The 22221-nt window shown below is 38.9% G+C and overlaps 1 protein-coding gene across 1 annotated transcript in view; it reads left to right on the forward strand.

Annotated features, from left to right (window-relative positions):
• Nucleotides 1-22221, forward strand: part of RUNDC3B (RUN domain containing 3B) — an 88188-nt gene that overhangs the window by 16332 nt on the left and 49635 nt on the right. Inside the window, exon 3 of the mRNA XM_040964987.1 lies at nt 15364-15497. Within this exon, the coding sequence (XP_040820921.1) occupies nt 15364-15497 (134 nt within the window). The remainder of the gene's footprint in view (nt 1-15363; nt 15498-22221) is intronic.

Consider the following 22221-nt stretch of genomic DNA (forward strand, 5'->3'; position numbering starts at 1 on the left):
TACTCAAAGCAGAGTAAAGTGCTCCAGACAGGCTTAATTCTCTAACAGAACCCAAAATTATGCTATATTGATTCCTGCATCACACTTCTGACTCATATTGAAATCGAGCCCAAGAAAAATACCAAGGCTTTTTAAAAATTGAACTGTTGTTCGTCATATTGGTTTCCTGTATATTGCTTGGAGCTGAAGTTTGATAGAAACAAATACAGTTTTGGTTGCTCTGTCATCTGATTTCAGAAATGGATGAACTAACTATAAACGCATAGATATAGTCATGTATGGCTGAACAGGACAGTATTTTGAGAAATGCATATTTGTATGATTCTTCATTGTATCATATCATAGAACATAGTAACATACACTAAGAGTGCTATGACATCACTGCAGTTTATCCTAAGAGGCCTCTGTTGTACATGTGCTGTGTCATTGACTGAAAAGTCATCATGTAGTGCATTACAGCTGACAGAAAGGCAGCCCGCACTCAAGGGATGAATATTGCTGAAAGTGTCCATAATGCCCAAAGTGATCTAAAAAGTCACTACCCCCTATATCAAAACTCTGATGACATTTTTTATTAGAAATAGGAAAAAAGTCCTACAATGTTATATGAAGCCACTAAAATAGTGAGAGCATACTTGTGCAGAAAGAGTGACGTGGGTTAAACGACATGAATTGACAAGGCACTTCAAAGGTGTAGTAACCAAAATAGAATGGCAATGGTATAAAGATAATCCAGTTGACGGAAGGGAATAGAAAGCCAAGAAATAAGGAATCTGTAGTTTGTTGATCTTCATTAAACATGATAGGGAAAGGACAGTGGGACCAGTAGATAGTGTTGGCACAACAGGTCTGCATATGCAGAAGAATGAAACTGGGCAAAATGGATTATAGCCATAATATCTGAAAGCATACAGATCTTTCACCTCCTAGATCATATTCTCTTCACTCCCAGGTATTTTAATATTTTCATGCTATTATAAGTGGGAATTCTTGTAATTTCTTTTTCAGATAGTTTGCCTTTAGTGTAAACAAATGCAACTGATATTTAGTGTCGAGTTTGTATCCTTAAACTTGATAGGATTATTACTGCTGTTAAATTATTACTATTCCAGTAGGATTTTTTGTGTGAGTGATGTCGTTGGAGTTTTGTACCTATAAGATCATATAATCTGTGAACAGGGATGATTTTATTTCTGCCTTTCAAAGTGGACCCTCTTTATTTCTTCTTCTGGCCTAATTGTTTTGGTTAGGATTTCCAGTATTTGCTGAATAAAAATGGCAGCAGGGACATCCTTGACTTGTTCTCAGTCATAAAAGGGACAGATTTCATTGTTCACCACTGGGTATATTAGCTGTGGGTTTGTCATATATTACTTTATTATGTTGAAGCATATTTCTTTTGCCTTAATTGTTAGGGATTTTTATCATGAAAGAATGCTTTATCAAATGTTTTGCTGATATTCTTGAATGTTCTAAGTTTATGTCTTCCCCGAAACCCAGGAATACTTAGCTATCTTCTCAAATGTATTTTCTGCAGCAATCTCTTGTTATTCTCCTTAAGAGAGGCCAAAAATACAGACATTATCTTTTTTTTTTTTTTCTATTCTCCACTGAGTCTCTGTCATGGCTTGTTTTTGAGTTTTCTCTTTCTGTTGTTCTAGCAAATTCACATAGATAGCCCTGTGGTCTCTGTTGTACCAAAGCCCTTTTGAAGTGAATATTGTGTGTTAGGTGTTTTCTATGTTAAATTATGAAATTCCCATGGTTCTTTTTGAAGTTTTTATTTCTCTATTCAGACTTCTCTGTTCATTTCATGATTATTTGTGTTAATATTGGAGCATCATTATGAGTGCTTTTGCATCTATAACTAATAATTTTAATATCCAGGTTATCACGGAATAGCAATTTTGATTGTTTTTTTCCCTTAAGAATTTGATTATATTTGATTTTTTTTCCTTTGAGAATTGATTGCATTTAGTGGTTCCTTGTGTGTAATTAGGGTTTTACCTTGGATATTTCTAGTATTGTAAGCCCTTTTATAATCTTCCAAATTATGTGGATCTTTTGTTCTATTTTAGTAGGCAAATGACCCTGTGAAATTCAGATAAGAAATTCTTTTTTGTTTATATGGGCAGAGGTTTGAGTGGGATTTCAGTTTGGTATTCTTTACTGTACTTCTTTCAGTCATCTCTTTTTATCTGATTTATTTGGCTAGCAACAACTAGAATAGACAAAAGAAACAACAATGTTGGAAACTCAAACCATCTTGTATCAGACCTTTGTTAAACAATATAGTAATCAAATATAGGCCCTGTCTCTGGGTAGGTTGTAAAACCACTGCTTGGGAAGCCACATCCCTTAATAAAGTGCATGAATTGAGTCCCCCTGCTCAGTTTCTGATCCGCTTCTCAGATAACACACTTGAGAGGCAGCCGATGATGGCCTCAGCACCTGAGTCCCTGTCACCTGTAGGGGAAGTCCAGATGGAATTCCTGTCTTCAGCCAGCCTGTTGCTGGCTCTTGTGGAAAGATTTCTCTCCCTCCCACTTCTCACCATCACTTCGCCTTGTGAATAAATCACTAAATAAATCTTTTAAAAGCTAAAGTAGTCAGTGTGTTGAGTTTATATTGCCAATCAATAGTATGGAATAAAGAGTTCAGAAATAGATTCATAAAAACATATTGACTTTGCTTTGACATAGATTCAAAGGCAATCAAATAGTACTGGAACAGTTGGATAACTTGGCAAAACATAAACCTGTACGTGTACACAACACTAAGAAACTCTTATAGGTAAACGTAGAACATCAGTTACTTTAATTAAGCAAATGGATTTTAAATATAACAGCAAAAGAACAATACTTGAGACAGAAAATCGTAATTAGAAGTCATCACAACCACTTTTCCCCTAAAAGATACTTTCAGAGAACAGTAAGGCAAGACATAGACCATAAGAAATTGTTTGCATATAACATATTTGACAAAAGGATGATATGTAGAATATGCCAAGAAATTTATGTAGAAATGTGTGTTAGTATGGCAGCTACCAACCCAGTTTAAAAGTGTTTGAAATATTTGAACTGATGGTTTTCTGGGACCAGCATTGCAGCATAGCAAAGCCTTTGCCTGTGATTTCAGCATCTCATATGGGCGCTAAATCAAGTCCCAGCTATTCAACTTCTTCTTTTTAAAGATTTATTTATTTTTTATTGAAATGACAGGACAGATTTACAGAGGGAAGGAGAGACAGAAAGATCTTCCACCCCCCACTTGTTCACTCTCTAAATGGCTGCAATGGCCGGAGGTAAGCCAAACCAAAACCAGGAGCCAGAAACTTATTCCAGGTCTCTCAAGTGGGTGTAGCATCCCAAGGTTTTGGACCATCTTCCACTGCTTTCCCTTGTGGTTACATGACTCTGTGAGGTTTCCAAGGCTTATAGAACAATATGAGAACAACAGTGAATTTATTTTAAGCCTAGAAGCAAGCTTAAAATTGCACCAAATTTACTGCTTTCCATTTTGATGCTTTAACGTAGGAATGGTCCTCATTTGTCATCATGTTGCGGGAAATTCCATCTTCTTGATCTCTATTACTTTGGACAACTGGGTAGTGTGTCATAGAACCTAGTACCAAAAGGTCTCATAGAACATCCTTTTCACTATAACCTCCATTTTTCACAGTTTAACGTGACCCATACTTCGCTTCTGCTTTGGTTATGAGTAATAACTTACTGGGAGGGGTTGTTTATTTTTTTATAGACAGCACCTTAAGATTATTCGGTTTTCTGCCTCTTCTTACTTTTGCACAAAAATCTGTGCTATTATTTCTATCCCAATCACCCTGTGCTGGAGATTTAAGATACAAAGGTGAATATGCCTTTATTTTTCTATGAGGTTCAATCCTGAAGGGCAGACAGAGGCTACATTAACAAATGATAGTGTCATCATGTCGTCATAGAGTCCCAGTGAGTGTGATATAGTATAGAGGAATGAATAATCTGTTCTGCTTAGCTGGGTCAAGGCAGGCTTCCCACAGGAAAGAAATGTATGGGGTTCTCAATTGTGATTTAATTCTTGACAGTATCATCTCTGACTGCCTGTTTATAAGCTAATGGAGCAGATAGTTTAAGAAAAACACAGCAGTTAAAGTGTTCATAGGCAGCGTCATAGAGTACAGTTATTTGGTGTGGAGATGGGTTAAACGCAAAATAGCCAATTAAAAATAATGAAAGGGCCCAGCGCGGTGGCGCAGTGGTTAAGGTTCTTGCCTTGCATGCCTGGGATCCCATATGGGCGCCAGTTCTAATCCTGGCAGCCCCGCTTCCTATCCAGCTCCCTGCCTGTGGCCCGGGAAAGCAGCAGAGGACAGCCCAAAGCTTTGGGACCCTGGACCCATGTGGGAGACCCGGAAAAGGTTCCTGGCTTCGGATTGGCATAGCATCGGCCGTTGCGCTCACTTGGGGAGTGAATCATTGGGCGGAAGATCTTCCTCTCTGTCTCTCCTCTCTGTATATCCGCCTTTCCAATAAAAATAAAATAAATCTTTAAAAAAAATAGTGAAAATCTTCAGGTGTTGTGGAGAATTACATGCTTTCAATAATATTCCAGTTTGATTTAAGAAAAATATATTTTAAGGTTGGGTTACAGAGAGAGCTTCCATCCACTGGATCACTCCTCAAAAGGTTGTTGATGGTTGGAGCTGAGCTAGGTCGGAGCCAAGGGCTGGGAACTCCATCCTTGTCTGTGTTGTGGGTACCAGTGACCCAAGCACCCAGGACATCAGTCACTGCTTTCCCAGACTCATTAGCAGGCAGCCAGGTTGGAAGTGAAAATTGCCAGTGCTTGAGATTGTACTCACAAGGGATGCTCGTGTTGCATGCAGAGGCAAACCCAGCAGAGCCAAAATCCCTTACTAAAGGAAGGTGAGTTAAATGTAATGGGGTACTGTATCAAACTCCTTATGAATTAATATGCCAATTACACTTACTAACATTGGGCTTGCTGACTTAGATTCAATTTAGATTTTGTCTTGACTGAATATTTTTTTTCCAGTTAGACTTGTATACAGCTAATCTTTTTATTCGTTCTTCATTAAGTTACTGTATTCTGTGCTCATCAATCTTTTGCTTTTCCTTGTCTGTAACAGGCATATTCTGGCCTAGTCCACCATTCTACTGTCTGTGTAGTAGACATGCTGCTTCTAATTTCTATGTTGTTTGTTCTCCCATTTGTTTGGAAACTGCTCAGTGAGGCCTGACCCTGTGTCCTTCTTGCCGCCTTCTTGCCGCTGAGATCCAGGTTTTGAACCTTTGGCCCAGGGGTTAGGATACCAGTCATACCCAGGGGTGCCTGGGTTCAGTTCTACTTCTGGTTCTTGGCTCCTACTTGTCACTTCTGTGGACTCTGAGAGGCTTCGGTAATGGCTCAAGTAGATGGGTCCCTGCTGCCCTCAGGAGAGCCCTGCGTTGAGTGCCCAGCTCCTAAGCTGCTGCAGGCATTTGGGGATTAAAGTGGCAGATGAGAGCTCTCTCAAATAAGTGGATTTTTAAAAATTAAAACTTAGAAATTTCGCCACGGCAGAGGTATTCATTTATCTGTTGTGTTTATTCGTGCTTCTCTAATCTTTAGAACAGTACTCCAGAAATGATTGCCACTCGTTATTTATTGAAGAATCAAATTTTTGATGCTGAAGTAATTTCTGTCCTTTTTCTTAGTAGCAGTTGTATTCAGAATTTCTGTAACTCAACATTTTAGAACCTTTCTAACCCAGCTGAACTGTTATGGTACCTGGGCGTTGCTGTGGACCCTGGCTTGGACCTCAAAGTGCTTCCTTGCTCAGATGAGAAGCAAGCAGCTTCCCATGAGACCGTCTTTGAAGTTCAGTGTAAACACCTTTAGAAACAATGGGTGAAGATAAACCTGTCCACTTGGCTTTGCTGTTTTCTTTGTTCATTTTGAAGCATTTCCAACTTTTGATTTTTGGTCTGCACACAAAACGAGACTGAAATTGTTTCTGTAGCAACATATGAGCACAACTCATCCAATAAAAATTGTATACTCAGGCCAAAGTGCGATCCCAGAGATAAGCATGTGGCCACGCAGCTTGCTGGAGTTCCATGGTTAGACTGTGGGCAAGGTCGCTCGGAGCAACACTATTTCAAGTTATGTGCTTAGAAATTTGGGAATGCTTTGGCAGATTTTTTTATATCCTGTAAAAATTATGCTGTTGAAGTAATTCTTGAACTATCTTGATGATAAATTGGGCTTGTGGTCTTAAGTTACAGAGAAAATAAAATAAACCTCTTTTTAAATTTTAGAGTAAATTGAATATTCAGAGAGAATAGATCACTATGTAGATATTAAAAGCAAAACTTTAGCCTCTAAAGCAATTATACTGAAAATAGGAAACAGAAATTGTGTTAGGAAAATTTCCATACTTTTCACATGCCTGTTAACAATGAAAATCAAACTCCTGCACTTTATTTCCTCCTGAGCTCCTTGCCCTTGTCATTTCTTGTTTTTCTGATATCTTTTGAGAATTATCTTTCCTTGAAATTTTATTATCTAACTGCCCCATATATATTTGGCCTCTTAATTGACTAGTACACTAAAAAAAAAGAAAAGAAAAGAAAAGAAAAAAGGCAGGGAAAAATTCTGCCATGATTGCTTCACTTAAGCTGTTTGTGTATGTGAACTTTTTTTCTTGTTGGGCTGCTAGTCACATTTTGCCCTTCCTCTTAAAAGTGATGAGAATTAAAACACAAAGCAGCAGAAGGTGTCAGTGAACTTCCAGAAGTTTTGGGTATAACTCTGTTGGTAACTGTGTGTGTCTGTCAGAATATGTATAGTATGTATGTGTGTGCATTTGAGTATACTGGAGGGTTCTTCAAAATATTCGTGGAAATGGAGTTAAAATATCTTGATGCAAAAAATGATTTCCAATTTTATTTCAAAATTTCCTTTTCATAAATATGCTATCATGTCACTGAACATTTGTTAACATAGTTTCCAAAATTCCTTTAGAATAGTTTCCCAATTACTTCACTAGCTAGTGAGTTGTTATAGTTACTGAAATCACAGGGTGTATACATCTTAAATCTAGTGCTAATTGTTAAATAACATTTTTAAAATGCTGTACCAAAATAATGTATAGATTATTATTTTTCTGATTATGTTTTTCTAAATTTGGTGTGGGTAAATCACCCCTTGTGACTTGTGTAATTAATTTAATACTGGAGATGGCGCTGTGGTAGAGCAGGCAGAGGTACTGCCTGCAGGCGACGGTATCCCACGTGGACACTCGTTCAAGTCCAGGTGCTCATTTCCCATCCAACTTCCTTCTAAGGGCCTGGGAAGATGGCCCGTGTCATCGGGCCCATGCAACTGCTTGAGGACCCAAAACTTGCTCCTGGCTTCTGCCCAGTCCAACATCAGTTGTTGTGGCCATTTGAGGAGTGACTCAGTGGGTGAAAGATGGATCCCTCTCTCTCCCACTGTCTCCCCTTTCTGTAATCCTGTCTTTCAAAAAGTAAATAAATGTTTAAAAATAAAAATAAAACATAGGGAGTTAAAATCTGGTCGCAGATAATTTGTAATTTTGTATATTGTTGCTTGGTGTAGATACTTCTAGCTTTTAACTAGGCTAAATGAGGTAATAAATTATGATTAGAACCATTAAATTTTGTGAATATATTAAAGGTTTTACTTTTTAAACATTTTCCCATGGTCTTTTATAGCCAAGATGAAAATAATATGTGTAACCAGGGCATAAAGGCTGGCATACTAAAAGCTTTCAATACATTTGGGTTTATAATAGACTAATCAGTTTATATGAAAGATTAAGCAATGACACTGATTGTATTACATAGTTTATGTACTTCTTAAATTCCCTTAAGTAGAATTTCCATGGAATTTGCTTGACTTGATAATATTTTGGATCTGTAAATCATAATTAAGATGGAGAGCCTTATTTCAGGACCAATACAGTAAACAAGGTTTACGCATTAAGAATTTATTTATAGTGGAAAAGCATTCTGTTCTGATTTGCATTCTAACACTAAGAACTTTTTTTTGTAGTGTAAAGGACATTATGTTCTAATATGAATTTCAACTAGGGTACCAATTATTTTTTTAATCTCTATTTCCAAATCACTGTTAAAAGTTACATATGGAGGCAAGAGGATAGGGGTTGAGTGGTGGAGCCATAGATGGGAACAGACGTGCACATCCTCTTCTTTTCTTGTGTTACATGGCTGTCACTTATGTGTATTTTAAGTGGTTTTATAAAGGGTCTGAGTGGGAAAATGTGTAGCTGTGATCTAGTAGATATTTCCTTCTTTGCTTTTAAGAGAAGGAAATGACACTTTGGGAAACTTGACATCAGAAATTTGGCTTGGGAGTTTCCCCTATCATTATCTTAGATGCTTTCAGGTAGCACAGTAAAGGTGTGTGGTATCTTTCTAGATGGTTGTTATTAAACAGTCATTGAAAGCTGTGCACATGGAGCAGCAGCATGAAGTGCATTCAGCATGCAAAGCAACAAAATACACAGAATTATTTAGGCAATGTCACTGAATCTGCTGAGCCTTGGATGGACTCTAAGTGCTCTTCTCATCAGGCTGTGGGAGAAAACCCAGAAAGTGGAACTGGCCTTGAAAAATGCATTTGTTTATAATTTTTAGACAGTCTTAGATGTGTGTTTTAAAAGTAAAACATCTTCTGATCCGAATTCAAGACAGTAGTTTTTCTAACCAGCATTAACAACATCTGAGGTAGAAAGCCAGTCGTAGCAGCCTGGCAGCTGCCCAGTGTGAAATCTGCTGTCATCACAGCTTTGGTGGATGTAAAAGTAGACAGGGAGTGGTTCCTCTATGACTTCTGGAAACCCTCGCTTCTCCAACAGGACAGACAACAGGAGAACAGCTGGAGTGACTTCATTGTGCAACTCAACTCAGTTGTGTTTCTTTGTTTCTTGGGAGAAAGTGGTGTGTAACACCTCTAGACCGTTTGGTTTGTTCAGTTTGGAATTGTAAACTTGCTGACAGGTTTGCTAAGTATCTGTCTGGTGCTGATGTTTATTTTTTTAAGGAGATTTCCCAAGGTTACTAAGGGCTGGCTCATCATCAAGTACCTCTTCAAGGTACTCTATGCTGGTGATGCCCCGTGGCACTGAGCAGGAGGAAAAGGCTGTGTCCCTTAAATGAGCTTCTGCAGTACACTCCATGGATTCTGCAGTTTGCCAATTAAAAAAAAAAAATCCAAAGGGCCTACATATGCTTAAGCTAACTTAAGAATTGAAATCCCTGGGCCCAGCGGTGTGACCTAGTGGCTAAAGTCCTCACCTTGAATGCGCCAGGATCCCATATGGGCGCCAGTTCTAATCCCAGCAGCTCCACTTCCCATCCAACTCCCTGCTTGTGGCCTGGGAAAGCAGTCGATGATGACCCAAAGCTTTGGGACCCTGCACCCATGTGGGAGACCCGGAAATAGCTCCTGGCTCCTGGCTTGGGATTGGCATAGCATCGGTCGTTGCGCTCACTTGGGGAGTGAATCATCGGATGGAAGATCTTCCTCTCTGTCTCTCCTCCTCTCTGTATATCTGACTTTCCAATAAATAAATAAATCTTTTAAAAAAAAGAATTAAAATTCCTTTGTTAAAACCACACACGATAATCCATTTATTCTTTTTCCTCTCCGCGTGACCCTACACATCTCTAAGTTCTATGGCTTTAATTACTGTCATCACTTACGCAAATCAGTATAGATTGAATTTTATTGTAGCTCTTAAAGAGTCTAGGTTTATTCGTGATTTCCTTAATTCGGTAAGTGCTATGTAATGGCACTTGTGCTCCGTGTCCATTGGGAGCCCTGGAGAGCCGTCTGAGCTTTTCAGTTGTTCACTAGTAACTGTTTTGGGAGTATGTTTGATAGTTCCCTTTCTCCTACTTGGATGCATGTGTTTACTTACTAAGAACTTTCTAAATTGAGTTCATGCCATGTACAGGACCCTGCTGTGCCTCTGTGCTTAAGAATCAGCTTTTTTTTTTTTATTACATTTGCTAGTTATGGAAAAAATACATATTCATTGTTTTGAAACACAGAAACTTGACAGTAGGACAAAGGATTTAAAAAGTCTTTATTTCTTTAATCCTAATTTCCATCAATGATCTTTTAAAGTGATTTCCTGTGTTGTTACTTCTGTAACAGTGCACAGTTCTATGAGACTATTTACTATGTGTAGCTCTCTGTATGTCCTCCAGCCTTTGGCTTCTGTTTCAGTCTGCCAGTATTTGTGTTGCTGCCGGTAGATGGAAAAATAACAACAACAATTAAAAAGCCAGCCTTTGTGCTGTATTTATATAATTGGAAAAATTACTGTGTAAAAAAATGAGAGGAAGTCAATTCAATTTCTGGTGGGCCTGGTTGTCTTCACTTAGGAACAGACTGACTTTCATGGTGTGCGGTGTCACTCTGTGCTGATGTGTGTTTGTGCTCTCCTGCTTTCTGGTGAACTCAGTGTTAGCAGCTCAGTAACGGGACGAGTGATGCACGTCCAGGACGGATGACTGATTGCTGGGGCCAAGTGAAGTTGCCAAGGGGAGGAACTCTGCTGGAGCCTGACTTCAGAGTCTATAGAAACCGCTACCAAAATTATTTTCAAGTGTTCACTTTTTTAAAAAAGTAGAATAAGATCTTTTGGTTAGGAAATTCATCATTTTCAGCATTTAACCTTCAAAGTTGGATGGTCCTGCCAATGTAAACCTCATTTAGGAACAACAGTACTTTATTTTGTAAAGGAAAAGATTGAGCTCTCTTACAGAAATGGACATCATTGCTGTTCAATGAATAAGAAGATAGTAAGTAGAGAAGAGTAAAGTGGTTTCTCTAAATTAGCAGTAACAAATTTTGGTGTTGTTGCTACAACATTGCAAGTGAGAAATTGGAAGGTAAATATCTTAATGTTAATTCAGAGGCAAGCTAAGTCTCTAAGGAACCACTCCCCTTTAAGTGTCTGAATATTTTTGCAGTGATACCAACTTACTAACCTTTGGTGGGATCAGCTTGGTGTTTGCTGATTATCTTGATGAAAAGTAGCTCCTAGGCAGTAATCCTTGGTATTGTAGAAAATTATCTGCCCCTAAAAATGTAGAAATCTGTGCCTGTGGAGTCATTGAAAAATACATCTTGTGAACAAACTTTGAGCAGATTTTTGTAGCACTAAAGAGCTTCAGTTGATGAGAACAGCTTTGCAGTTATGGTTCAAGTGGCTAAGCACTATTTCAAATGGTGGAGAAAGGAAGTCACTGAACACATTCATTTATATTTCATAGTACATTATGAAAAGATGATAAGTCATTAGCCGCTGCACAGTAGACAGCCACTTTAGAGATGTTGTTTCCTGTTCTTTGAAGGTTTCTTTCTGGCCATCAGATTAGAAGCAAAACGCAAATGTATTGTGAAATGTAAATAGTGGCTTCACTGGTGGAATGTGAGAGAGGAGTTTGAGAGTCTCTTCAGACCCTGAAGATAACAGGCTATTTTTAAATGGCAAAAATGGGCAAGAGACCACAAGGCTGGTTGGTAGTGGATTTTTGGTCTGATAAACTTTTTACTACTTCCTTCAGTGTGCCTGCAGTGAGTTGAGGTTATAGTGTTGGGTAAAAAATATGTTTTGTAAAGCTTGTTTAACTTTGGCATTGATAAAAGTCAACATCTAAGAACACTTAAAATTGTAAGAGTATTATATGCTTGTATTCATTAAGACCTTTAAAAAGAGATTTGTGACAGCTTATCTCTTTGGAGTAAACTTTCTCCAAGATATAATCAATTTTTTACTATTAATTTTCTTTTATACCTTCTTGTAAAGAAACTGAAGATGTCTTTTGAATAATTATCACTTCAGTATTTCTAAGGTACATATAATGAGCATGTGCTTTGTATCTTCCTTTTGAATGCTGGTTGTAGACTTACTAGTGGTTACTCTGTTTAATCAGAAGTGATAGATAGTATCTCAGCTAATCAGTTTAATACTTGAAGTACATTTTTTGTAGGTGCAGAAATTATGTAAATAAAATTTTGGGATAATAGTTCACCTGAGAACCTGGTGAATTCCACTTGTGCTAATGCAGATGCTTCTGAATGAGAAGGTGGAGGATGGCCCAGACTCTTGGGACCCTGCACCCACATGGGAAACCTGGAGGAAACTTAGATCCTGGCTTCAAATCAGTTCAGCTCTGGCCATTGTAGCCATGTAGGGAGTGAACCAGCAGATGGAAGATCTTTGTCTCTCTCTGTAAATCTGCCTTTCCAATGAAAATGAGTAAGTAAAATTTTTAAAAAGGGGTACTTGGTTCCCTTAAAGGATTGTGTGATAACAATAATAACAGCTGCATTAATTGACTTTTGTGTCGTTCCTGATGTGCACTAAAGCTGTGCTCTTTGCAACATGTCTGCTGTCAGGTAGTGCTTCAGATACACTCATTGTACAGGAGAAGCTTACACTTACAAAGTGATTTTAAACCATTTTCTCAAATCAAATAGCTGGAAGTTTACCTAATTCATGTCCTCAGTTCCTGGTCTCAAAAACTGTTTTCTTAGGGCAAGCACGGTAACATAGTCAACTGATCATCTGCCTGCATCGTTGGTGTCCCATGTGGGTGTCAACTCATGTCCTGGCTGCGTGGCCTCTGATCCGTTTCTCTGGAAAAGCAGCAAAGGAAGAATCAATTCCTTTTGCTCCTGACCCACATGGTAGACATGGTGGGTCAGGAGATCCTGGTTGGGTCCTAGATCCTGGCTTGAGATTGGCTTGGCCATCTGGGCAGTGAACTAGCACATGGAAGATTCTCCCTCTCTTGGTGTCCCTTTCTTTGTGACTCTGCCTTTGAAATGAAATAATTGAAATAAATCTTTAAAAATTCCCTTGTTCTTGCTGCTAAGCATTTTGCTCCCTCCTCCAAATGAACAACAAATTATTGACACAAGAAGTATGTTAAAGAGAAAGTGTGTAGAAGTCTTGTAGCAAGAGCTGTTTTTAGTACTGTTTTGGGGGCAGGGGCGATGTGAAGAACTTCTAGTTCCCACGCACTTGTTCATATTCCCCATGCTTTCAATGGCTGAGACTGAGCTAGGTTGAAAGCAGGAGCTGGGAACAAAGCTAGGAGCAGGTTAAGCAATCATCACTGCCTTTCAGGGTCTGCTGGAGTAGGGCCTGAGGAAGCTGCAGCTGTGACACCAGGAGCCTGTGGGACAGGAGTGTTTTAAGCAGAGTCTCAGCCACCATGCCAAGCACCCATTTCCCCTGGAACTTTTTTGCAAGCAAGATGGGTAGAAAGTGATGAGGAGAGACTCAAAGAAAGAAGGGAGATTATCAGTATTCTTACAGATTTCAATTGTGGGTAGTAAGATTTTATTTTGACAGAGGTATTGGGTTATACGATTATTTGAATAAGGATTTGTAGGTGTTCTTACGTTGGACATATTTGTCTGAAGTATTTGCTTGTTATCTAGTATGCAGAATACCATCATTCCATACAATGATCAAAATTGGTATTATAAATGCATACTAATTGGAGGTTTGAAAAATTCACATTTTTCGTACGTTGCAATTAAAAAATTTTATGCTGCTTTTCCAACTCATTTGTTCAACAACTGTGTGTTGATTGATCACGTTCAGCCAAACAGCATATCAAGTGTGGGGGATTCATCTAACAACAGATGAGATAGTGCTAGTAGATGAGGCAGTCCAGAAAACAAGCAAAGCAAGCAACTATGAGGACGAGTCGTGCATGTGAGCTGGTGTGCTGACAGTTGGGACTGTCAAGTCATGTGTGTCTACCAGGTGAGAAGGCCGTTCAGACCTCTGGGAGCTGATCAGCTGGTGTCCGCCATGAGTTGCCAGGTTGCAAAATGAGGAATAATTTTGATGAGAATACCAGTGTCTGGACTTGCCCTTGGGATTTTAATGCTTCAGTTTTGGGGGCGTCCAGGAATGAACATCTTAAAAAGCAGTAGCATTATTCTAATATGCTGCCGTGCGTGGGAACCACATTCATTCTCAGTCATTACTGTCAAAGTGGTGCTTACTGACAAGCATTCTTCTGTTGTTGGATAGAAGTTGTTTGGGGGGAAAGAAAGATCTGAGATAAATGAATAATTACTTAGATTGGATAAGTGTCTATTTAAAAATAAAAAGGGAAATTTTTCTTTATTAAGATTAAACAGTTCACTTAAATAAAAGTGATAATTCCAGACAACTGAGGATGGTATTGAGATAACACCGGTATCCCATTAAGAAATGCTAAATGGTGGTGGAGTGGGTGTTGTGGTGCCATAGCTTAAGCTGGGATGCCCACATCCCAGGTTAGGGTACCTGGCATTGAGTCCCACTTGTGCTTGCCATCTAATGCTCTGCTAATTCATCTGGCAGGAGGTGAGTGATGACTCAAATAGTTGGGTTCCTGCCACCCTTGTGGGAAACCGGATGGAGTTCCTGGCTCTTTGCTTTGGTCTGGCCCAGCCCCAGCTCTTGTGGGCATTTGAGGAATGAAACGTGTAAGATGTGTGTACTTTTTGCCTGTCTCTCCTGGATTCTTTCTTTCTTCTTTCTGTCTCCCCTCTGTTGTCACTTTCACATGATTAAATCTCAGAAATAAACTTAGTATTCAAAATATATTAACCATTCAAAATGGTTATCATGAAACTAATACTCAGAGTCCTGCATAGAAATATTAGTTCTAATACAAGTATATAATAGAGCATCTGGTCATGAACAGATAGCTAGGTAACCACATATCAGAAATCCCAATAGTAAATGCTTGTAGAGTTGCCACGGGGCGGTGACTAGAAGACAGCAGATGAGTGACTGTGGTGGAGTACTTTACAAATGAGAATGGTTAGGTGGAATGACCAACGGCCACAGGATGCAGAATGCTGCTTTCCTCGTTCTAATGACCATACATTATTTGACTTCCTTGGCATATCCCTATGAAGAGGATGAAAAGAGTGATATCACTTTCCCCTGTTGCAGTGGAAGGAGTTTATATTTAACTGCAACATTTAAGTTACTGCTTGCCTAGAACCAGGAGGACAGTTTTCTATGCACTGTCTACAAGACTTAGATAACAGAGTGTTAAACTCCAAGGGAGCTGTAGTGTCTAGTCCCCTTTTTACTCTATTCAGTTTAGTTTTCTTGTTGAGAAAACCAGGATTGAAGAGGATGAAGTTTAAGATGTCACCATCAGTGCTCTTTCCATGGCAGCATATTGCTCTTGTTCTTGTGATTTTATTTTTCTTAAACTTTGAATTGGTTCTTCTTTTTTTTTTTTTTTGCTTTATTTTATCCTGCTGCAATTTTTTTTGAAGGTCAAGTCACTTGGTTTGGCTATGAAAGTCCTCGGAGCTTCTGGGACTATATCAGAGTGGCTTGCCGCAAAGTCTCACAGAACTGCATCTGCAGCATTGAGAACATGGAAAATGTCAGTTCATCTAGAGCTAAGGTAAGATGTAAAAGAATCAGCGTGATGTTCTCATTCCAGGTGGTTTTGATTCAATTTGAACCCTCTGTATGTGTTTGTTTTCTGTGTTGAGATTATGTACCTAACCTAGTTTGACATCTCAGAGATTTGTTAACATTTTTTATTTCCATTGCAGGTCATTGCTTTAGTTATTTAGAATGTGCTTGAGTCTTCACTCTTGTATTTCAAATAGCAGGAGGGTGTGAACTACTTATTTAGTTTGCTTTTGACCAAGCCCAACTAAATATTTCTTGTTCTGTGATGTTTCTACATTTCCTGAGTTATGTAAGCTCAGGAGCTTACACTCAGTAGCTCAGTGTTTGGCTAAACTCTAGGAATGTCCAAGAGCTTTCTCTCCTTTTTAAAGAATTGTTTTATTTTTAGTTGGAATTCAGATATATAGAAAGGATAGAGAGAGAGGAAGGAAGATCTTCCATCCATTTATTCACTTCCCAAGCAGACACAATGGCCAGAGCTGCGCTGATCCGAAGCCAGAAGCTCAGAGCCTCTTCCAGGTCTCCCACGTGGGTACAGGATCCCAAAGCCATCCTCGATTGGTTTCCCAGGCCACAAGCAGGAAGCTGGAGGGGAGTGGGGTTGCCAGGATTTGAACCGGTGCCCAAGTAGGATCCTGGTGTGTGCAGGGTGAGGACTTTAGCCACGAGGCTACTACACCAGGCTCCAAGTGCTTTTTAGGTGTCTGCAGTGCTGAAACTATTTTCGTATGATGCATACACCTTATTTTTTTCCCATTGTGCTGATATTTACATTTCTGAAGCAGAAGCAATGGTGGTAGAACTGCTGGTTTCTTAGCACCAGTTATTGCATTGTCATTAAACTTATGGACGCTAATTTCACTCGAAGAATGACTTTACTGATGTGGTTCTGAGTACATGTCTCTCAACTGTCTTAGGTGGCAAATGAAAAATGTATATTCAGCATTTCTGTGGCCTGCTGAAGGAAGTTGTTACCTCAGGAAAGACACTGTGCAGTTGTGTGACTTACGAGCTGAAGCAGACAGTTTTTTTGTAATATTATCTTGCTGGAAAGCAAAAGCATCTTTTTAAGAGTAATCAATTGACAGACATTTTCATAAAAATAAAATGAAAAGTAATCCTATTATTTCAAGGAGAAATCTTCCAGTGTTTGTTGCCATTGGTAAAATTAAGGTCTTAAATAAAAGCCAGAATTTTTGCAAGACTTGAATTCACTACTTGAAGCTTGAGTTTCCAATACATAAAGGCTTTTCTGATTACTTTAATGTTTATATTAATCCATATGGTATGCTGGCACAACAGGTGGAAAATTAGCTGACCATGGTGCTGATCCCCAATTTTTTTTTAAGCTTTACAACTTGAACTTCCTTTTATATGAATTTTCATCAGATTCCTTATGGTTTAAGAATAACATCTTGGTTTTTCTTTAGGCTTAGATTGAAGGAACAGCTGTAATTTGAATCAAATCTATAAAAATAAAGGTATCCTAGATGGCACCTGGACATTCTTTGCTCATGTTCAGGTTAGGAGTAGGAGACAGACCATGACAGGTGTTTCTTAAGCCCTTCAATAGAGGAGAGCATGTATTTTTAGAACAGATGTATTCCAAGGTACATGATGTAGTTGAGAAGTTAAACATTTGAAGTGTAGCATCTAGACCAGCGTGGATGAAAGAAACCCTGCCCAGGGCTGCTGCAGGCTGGACCAGCTCTCCTGTGGAAGATCTTGGAACTGCATCACAAAATATTGCCCAGCAGAGAGTTAATATTTATTTTGTTTTTTAAAAAAATCAATATTGTTAATCAAAACACGGCAGAATAGGTGTGCTCCAGTTGTTGCATTTCTGCCTTGTTCCTGTTGAGGCCTTTGATCAACTCCAGGTAGTAGGGAAATAGACATCTATGATTTGCCGAGTTGTGCTATGTAAAGGCTTTCAGCAAGAATTAATTCTGTTCTTAATCATGAACAAGTACTCAATCTGCTCAATAATGCACACTTGCCTGGTGTCAGGGTTGAAGGAATGAATTGCATGCCTCAGATGCCAGGGTCGTTGGATCTTGAGTGAGGGCCAGCATGGTTATCCAGTCTTGACACACTCAACTGACAAACAGCCCATAACTCACTGCAGTTTGGCCAAAACCATTCTATTGTTAATTCTATAAAAAAGACAGTGGATCTGCTGTTTGTGCAGTTTTAGAGTTCTGGAGATGGCTGTTTAAGCAAAAGAAGACATAGCTAGCTAGCTACACAGTGGGATAAAAACTAATTTGATATAGAAAATTTTAAACTGATTTGGTAGAATCAGAATTATCAGTGTCTGATGCTACAGTATCACCTACATTCATGATGTAGAAACTTGGCTACTATGAGAGACCTTATACTTCTCTCTCCATGTTAAAATCTATGAAATACAGACATTTCTCTTGCTTAGTCTGGGACTAGCTGAGCTTATGCTGGAAGACCTGAGTAGCTGGACAGTGGAATAGGGTATTTAAATCCAAGATCCCATGACTTTTTTTCTTTCTGACTGTAGGGCGTTTAAAGTATTCTTTTCGCCACCTGCAAGAATTCAGAAACACTGTTTCTAATCATAAATTTTGGGTTTCAGACTAGAATCAGCTCTCAGAACCATTCTTTGCCAGCTACCCATGAGCTGATTGCTTATAAGTGTAGTCTGTTATTTCTGACATGAGCCACCTCTAACTGAATCCTTAGTTATTACTACTGACATGTAAGTACTTCCAGTGGATTGTTGTTGTTGTTTTTATATTCCTCCTGGTTTCAAGTTGTAGAAATCCAATTTTTCCCTTCCTTTTTCATTTTCTTGACTGCAAAATATGAGCTTTTTATTGTTGAATTATTTCTACTTTCCTGTATATTTTATATGGACCTTACCCAACCCCCTCTTATTTTTTTCTTAAAAACCATGCTCAATTTTATCTAGGTTGGGTTGGCTTTCCTTATTTGTGGTTGTGTATGTTGTAGATTCAGTTTAATATTGAGTCAGTTTCTGAATTTATAAGTCCCATCAACCATTCGTATACCCATGTAACTTCCTGTCTAATCAGTCATGTCAGAACTATGCATATGGCCTTAATGCATTCTCAGGACATACATCCTCATTCCTCCCTTGCCCTCTTGATTTTATCAGCTTGCTTTCCACTTTGTTGAACAGTAATTGGCCTTTTTTAAAAAAAATTCCAAACCTGGAAGAATGTCAGAAAGAGTTGGGAAACTTTAAAAATAAATTTGAAGATTCCTAGGCAGAAACTAAAGATATTTTGTGTCTGCCTCTTTGTTTTCTATACCATGCATTGCAAACAGTAGGTTCAGATGAATCTTCCTGAAATCCTGTTTATATTATTGCATTCTTTAAGCTTTTCTCTGGTGATTCTGCTGTTAGTAGCTCTGATCAAGTCTTTCATGTTCTTCAGTTTTATCCAGTTATTCAACAAGTAATATTCAGTGCCTGCTATATGCCAGAAACTGTTACAAATATTGGGGCAAATGGTGAAAATATGTCAAAGGGGAAATTTTATGTTTATTACATTTTAGTAATATAGTAAACAAATTTTCACTAGGGTACTTTAGAAAGTTCCTGGAAAATAATGTTAAAAGGTGTTTATCTTTGTGCAAAAACTTTTGAAATTCATAGTTTTAAGTAATATGCATCCCTTGAAGTTTAGGAAGACTTCTCACGTTCATAATGTTTTGCATAAAATTAACTTTTGATTGTATTTCCACCAACTTTTGAAACACCCTTGTGTGTGTATCTGGGTCTGTGTGTGTATATGTGTGTGTCTGTGTCTGTATGTGTGTGTATTGTGTGTGAATGTGTGTGCGTCTGTGTGTGTCTACAATAGAGAGAATGAATGAGGGAATGAGATAATAAAGGAACGAATACAGGTAGGAGCTACCTGTGTATTACATTGTAGGAAGTAGAATGCTATAATCTGAATTACATAATTAGTGTTGTATGGAGAATTGTAGAAGGGAGGAATGAAAAAGAGATCCTAGTGAGTAGGTTATATGGGTTATAAGTGAAGTCATCAAGCAGGTGATCTGGGAGTTTAAAAAAATCCAGTTCCAATTCTAACACCGACAGAATAGGTTAAGTTTAGAGGACTCCTCTGCTGAGGACAGCTATAAAGGCTGAATAAAAGAAACAAAGGTGTTTAGCCTGGCGCTGAGGGTGCTGCTTAAGACACCCACATCGCTTACCATACTGCCTGAATTCAGTGCACAGCTCCAGCTCCTGACTTCAGAGTCTTGCTATGGCAGTCTGTATAGTGCAGGAATGATGCAAGGAACGGTCCCTGCCATTCATATTGAGTCCTGCATTCATTTTCCAGTTCCCAGTCCTTGGTCTCAGTCTTACCCAGTCCCAGCCAGCACTTGCATTTTCTCTCAAAATATTTCATTTTAAAAATACAGATAGCAAATAGAAGGTTTCAGAGAAAACCACAAAAGTAGACACAAAGAAATACTCTTTAAAAAATCTGAAATTTAGTGATTTGAGACAAATGTACACTCAGGAAATTAGCAAGCCATCAGTTGTTTTTAAAAACATTAATGTAGTTAATAAGCTTCTAACAAGACTAAAAAAAAATTCAGCTGTCAATATTAGGAGCAAAGAAGCCAACCTCCACATACGTTAAAATTTTCTAGGGGGCCAGTACAGTGGTCCCAGCTCTTTCACTTCTGTTTTCCTCATCCTTGAAGTGGCATCTCAAACTATTGAAACCACATGAGTGGAACCCTGAGAAAATGTTTCACAATGGGATGACATCAGGTGGCAGTTCCCCATCCCCCGGGTAATGCAGTGGTTAGGTTTCTTCTCTTGTATCCCCCTCTTCTCCATATACAGGGAGAAGACAAAGAGAATGTATAAACAATGGTCTCACCCACTGTCCCCTGATCTGTGACCCTTCCCACCCTGGTCACCTATGTAACTATCATCAAAGATAAAATTTTAAAAATACATGTTTTTCTAGGTGACTAATACAGTGGTACCAGCTGTTCCACTTCTAATTGGGCTTCCTGCTTATAGCCTGGAAAAGCAGTGGAAGATGGCCTTTGGCTCTGCACCCCTGTGGGAAACTAGGAAGATGCTCCTGACTCCTGACTTCAGGTCAGGCCGTCTCTGGCTGTTGTAACCATTTGGAGAGTGAACCAGAGAATAAAGATCTGAAATTATGCTATCTGTTGAAAGATTGGACCTGTTGTTAAAAATCTTCCTCTTTTAGATTTGTTTTTAAGTAGAATCGTGTTTTTTTCCCTTACAGTTTTAAGAATTCTTTTGTGCATTATTGATGAAAATGTTTTGCTTTTTACCCTCTTAAATGATGATGTTTCATCTGCAGAAATAGGAAGAAAGGTAGAATATGTGGGTGTCCATGCCGTTGGGTTGGGCAGTATACTTTGCTGATGGAGGATGAGTTTCTTCTCTTAATTGTGTCTAATTTTTGTTTCTGTCTGGTAAAGTAAAGGTAATATTCACAGGATTGCCTGTCAGGGCCTAGCACATTCGCTGTGTTTGTTTTTGCAAGAATCATCAGTGGTTCACCATTATCAGTATGTATAGTCCTTAACCTAGTGTTCAGCTTTCCCACTTCTTGTCCCTAATAACCTTTATAAGCCTGTGTTTTGTTTTAGTAAAAGTTCTTTTGTTGAAAAGAAACTGCCAAAATTAGCATAGTTTATTATCACACTATAACAGAAATGTCCACACACATCCAAGGACAGGAAAGTACAAGTAAGTGCAGCTTGGTTTTGTGTAGATGGAAATTAATAAATCAGGAAGCAAGACTTTCCCCAGATTTCTTATCTAGCAGCACAGTCTCCTGTGCCTGATTTCCTCTGGAGAGCAGCCATCCTTGCTTCTGTAATGGTCAAGTTGTAGCCTTTGACTGGAGACATCACTGTTAGATTTTGTCTTTTAGATGACATTTTAAGAGAGAATCTTGAGGCTACTGGTGAGTCCGTGTCAGGCACTGGTGCCTCTCCATTTCTCCGTTGCAGGAAGCCAGTTGCAGTTCCTGAGGATTACTCACAAAGGAGAGGGGCTGAGCACAGGACAAGCTTAGCGGGGCTGGTGTGCTTGCTTGGCAGATGCACCGCATGCCAACTGCTGTGTGTCCTTCACTCTCCTCGCAGCAGCAGCCTCTGCCCTTACAAAACTTTACTGCTGACTGACTTGAAGCATTTGAGCTGTGCTGTATGAGCTTAGTGAATTCACAAGCCCACATTCCTGGAGGGTATGTTTCTTTTCCTTTAGTCATTGACCATCATGTATACTGCTCAATGCCACCTTTGTTAACAACTGCCTCACAATGTTTTCAACTTTCTCTATTCAATCTTCATGATTTTTTCTAGATATTTGTATAACAGTTGAATGAAAATTAATTATAGGATCCTCAAAATAAGTGTGATCTTGTATATTTTTAAAAAATAGTGTCTTCAAGAAATGACTTAGAGTATTAAAAGATATTAGTTACTTCCAGTGATTGAATAGTTTTACTTAGAGGATTAGGACCAGGACAGCAGTCAGGCTGGGCTGGGACAGGCTGCAGCACCCACCAGCAGGAGCTACAACAGGAGGCAAACTAGACTAGGCCAGGACGGGGGATCTGACAGGGCTCAGGTAGCTTGATCAGGTCCTGGGGCCTACCCGTGTGTGAGTGAGGGCGAGAGGGTTGGGTTCTTGAGAC

Source organism: Ochotona curzoniae, unplaced genomic scaffold (assembly GCF_017591425.1).
Source record: "Ochotona curzoniae isolate NIBS_2020 unplaced genomic scaffold, NIBS_Ocur_1.0 scaffold_3835, whole genome shotgun sequence".
In the NCBI taxonomy this organism is placed as follows: domain Eukaryota; kingdom Metazoa; phylum Chordata; class Mammalia; order Lagomorpha; family Ochotonidae; genus Ochotona; species Ochotona curzoniae.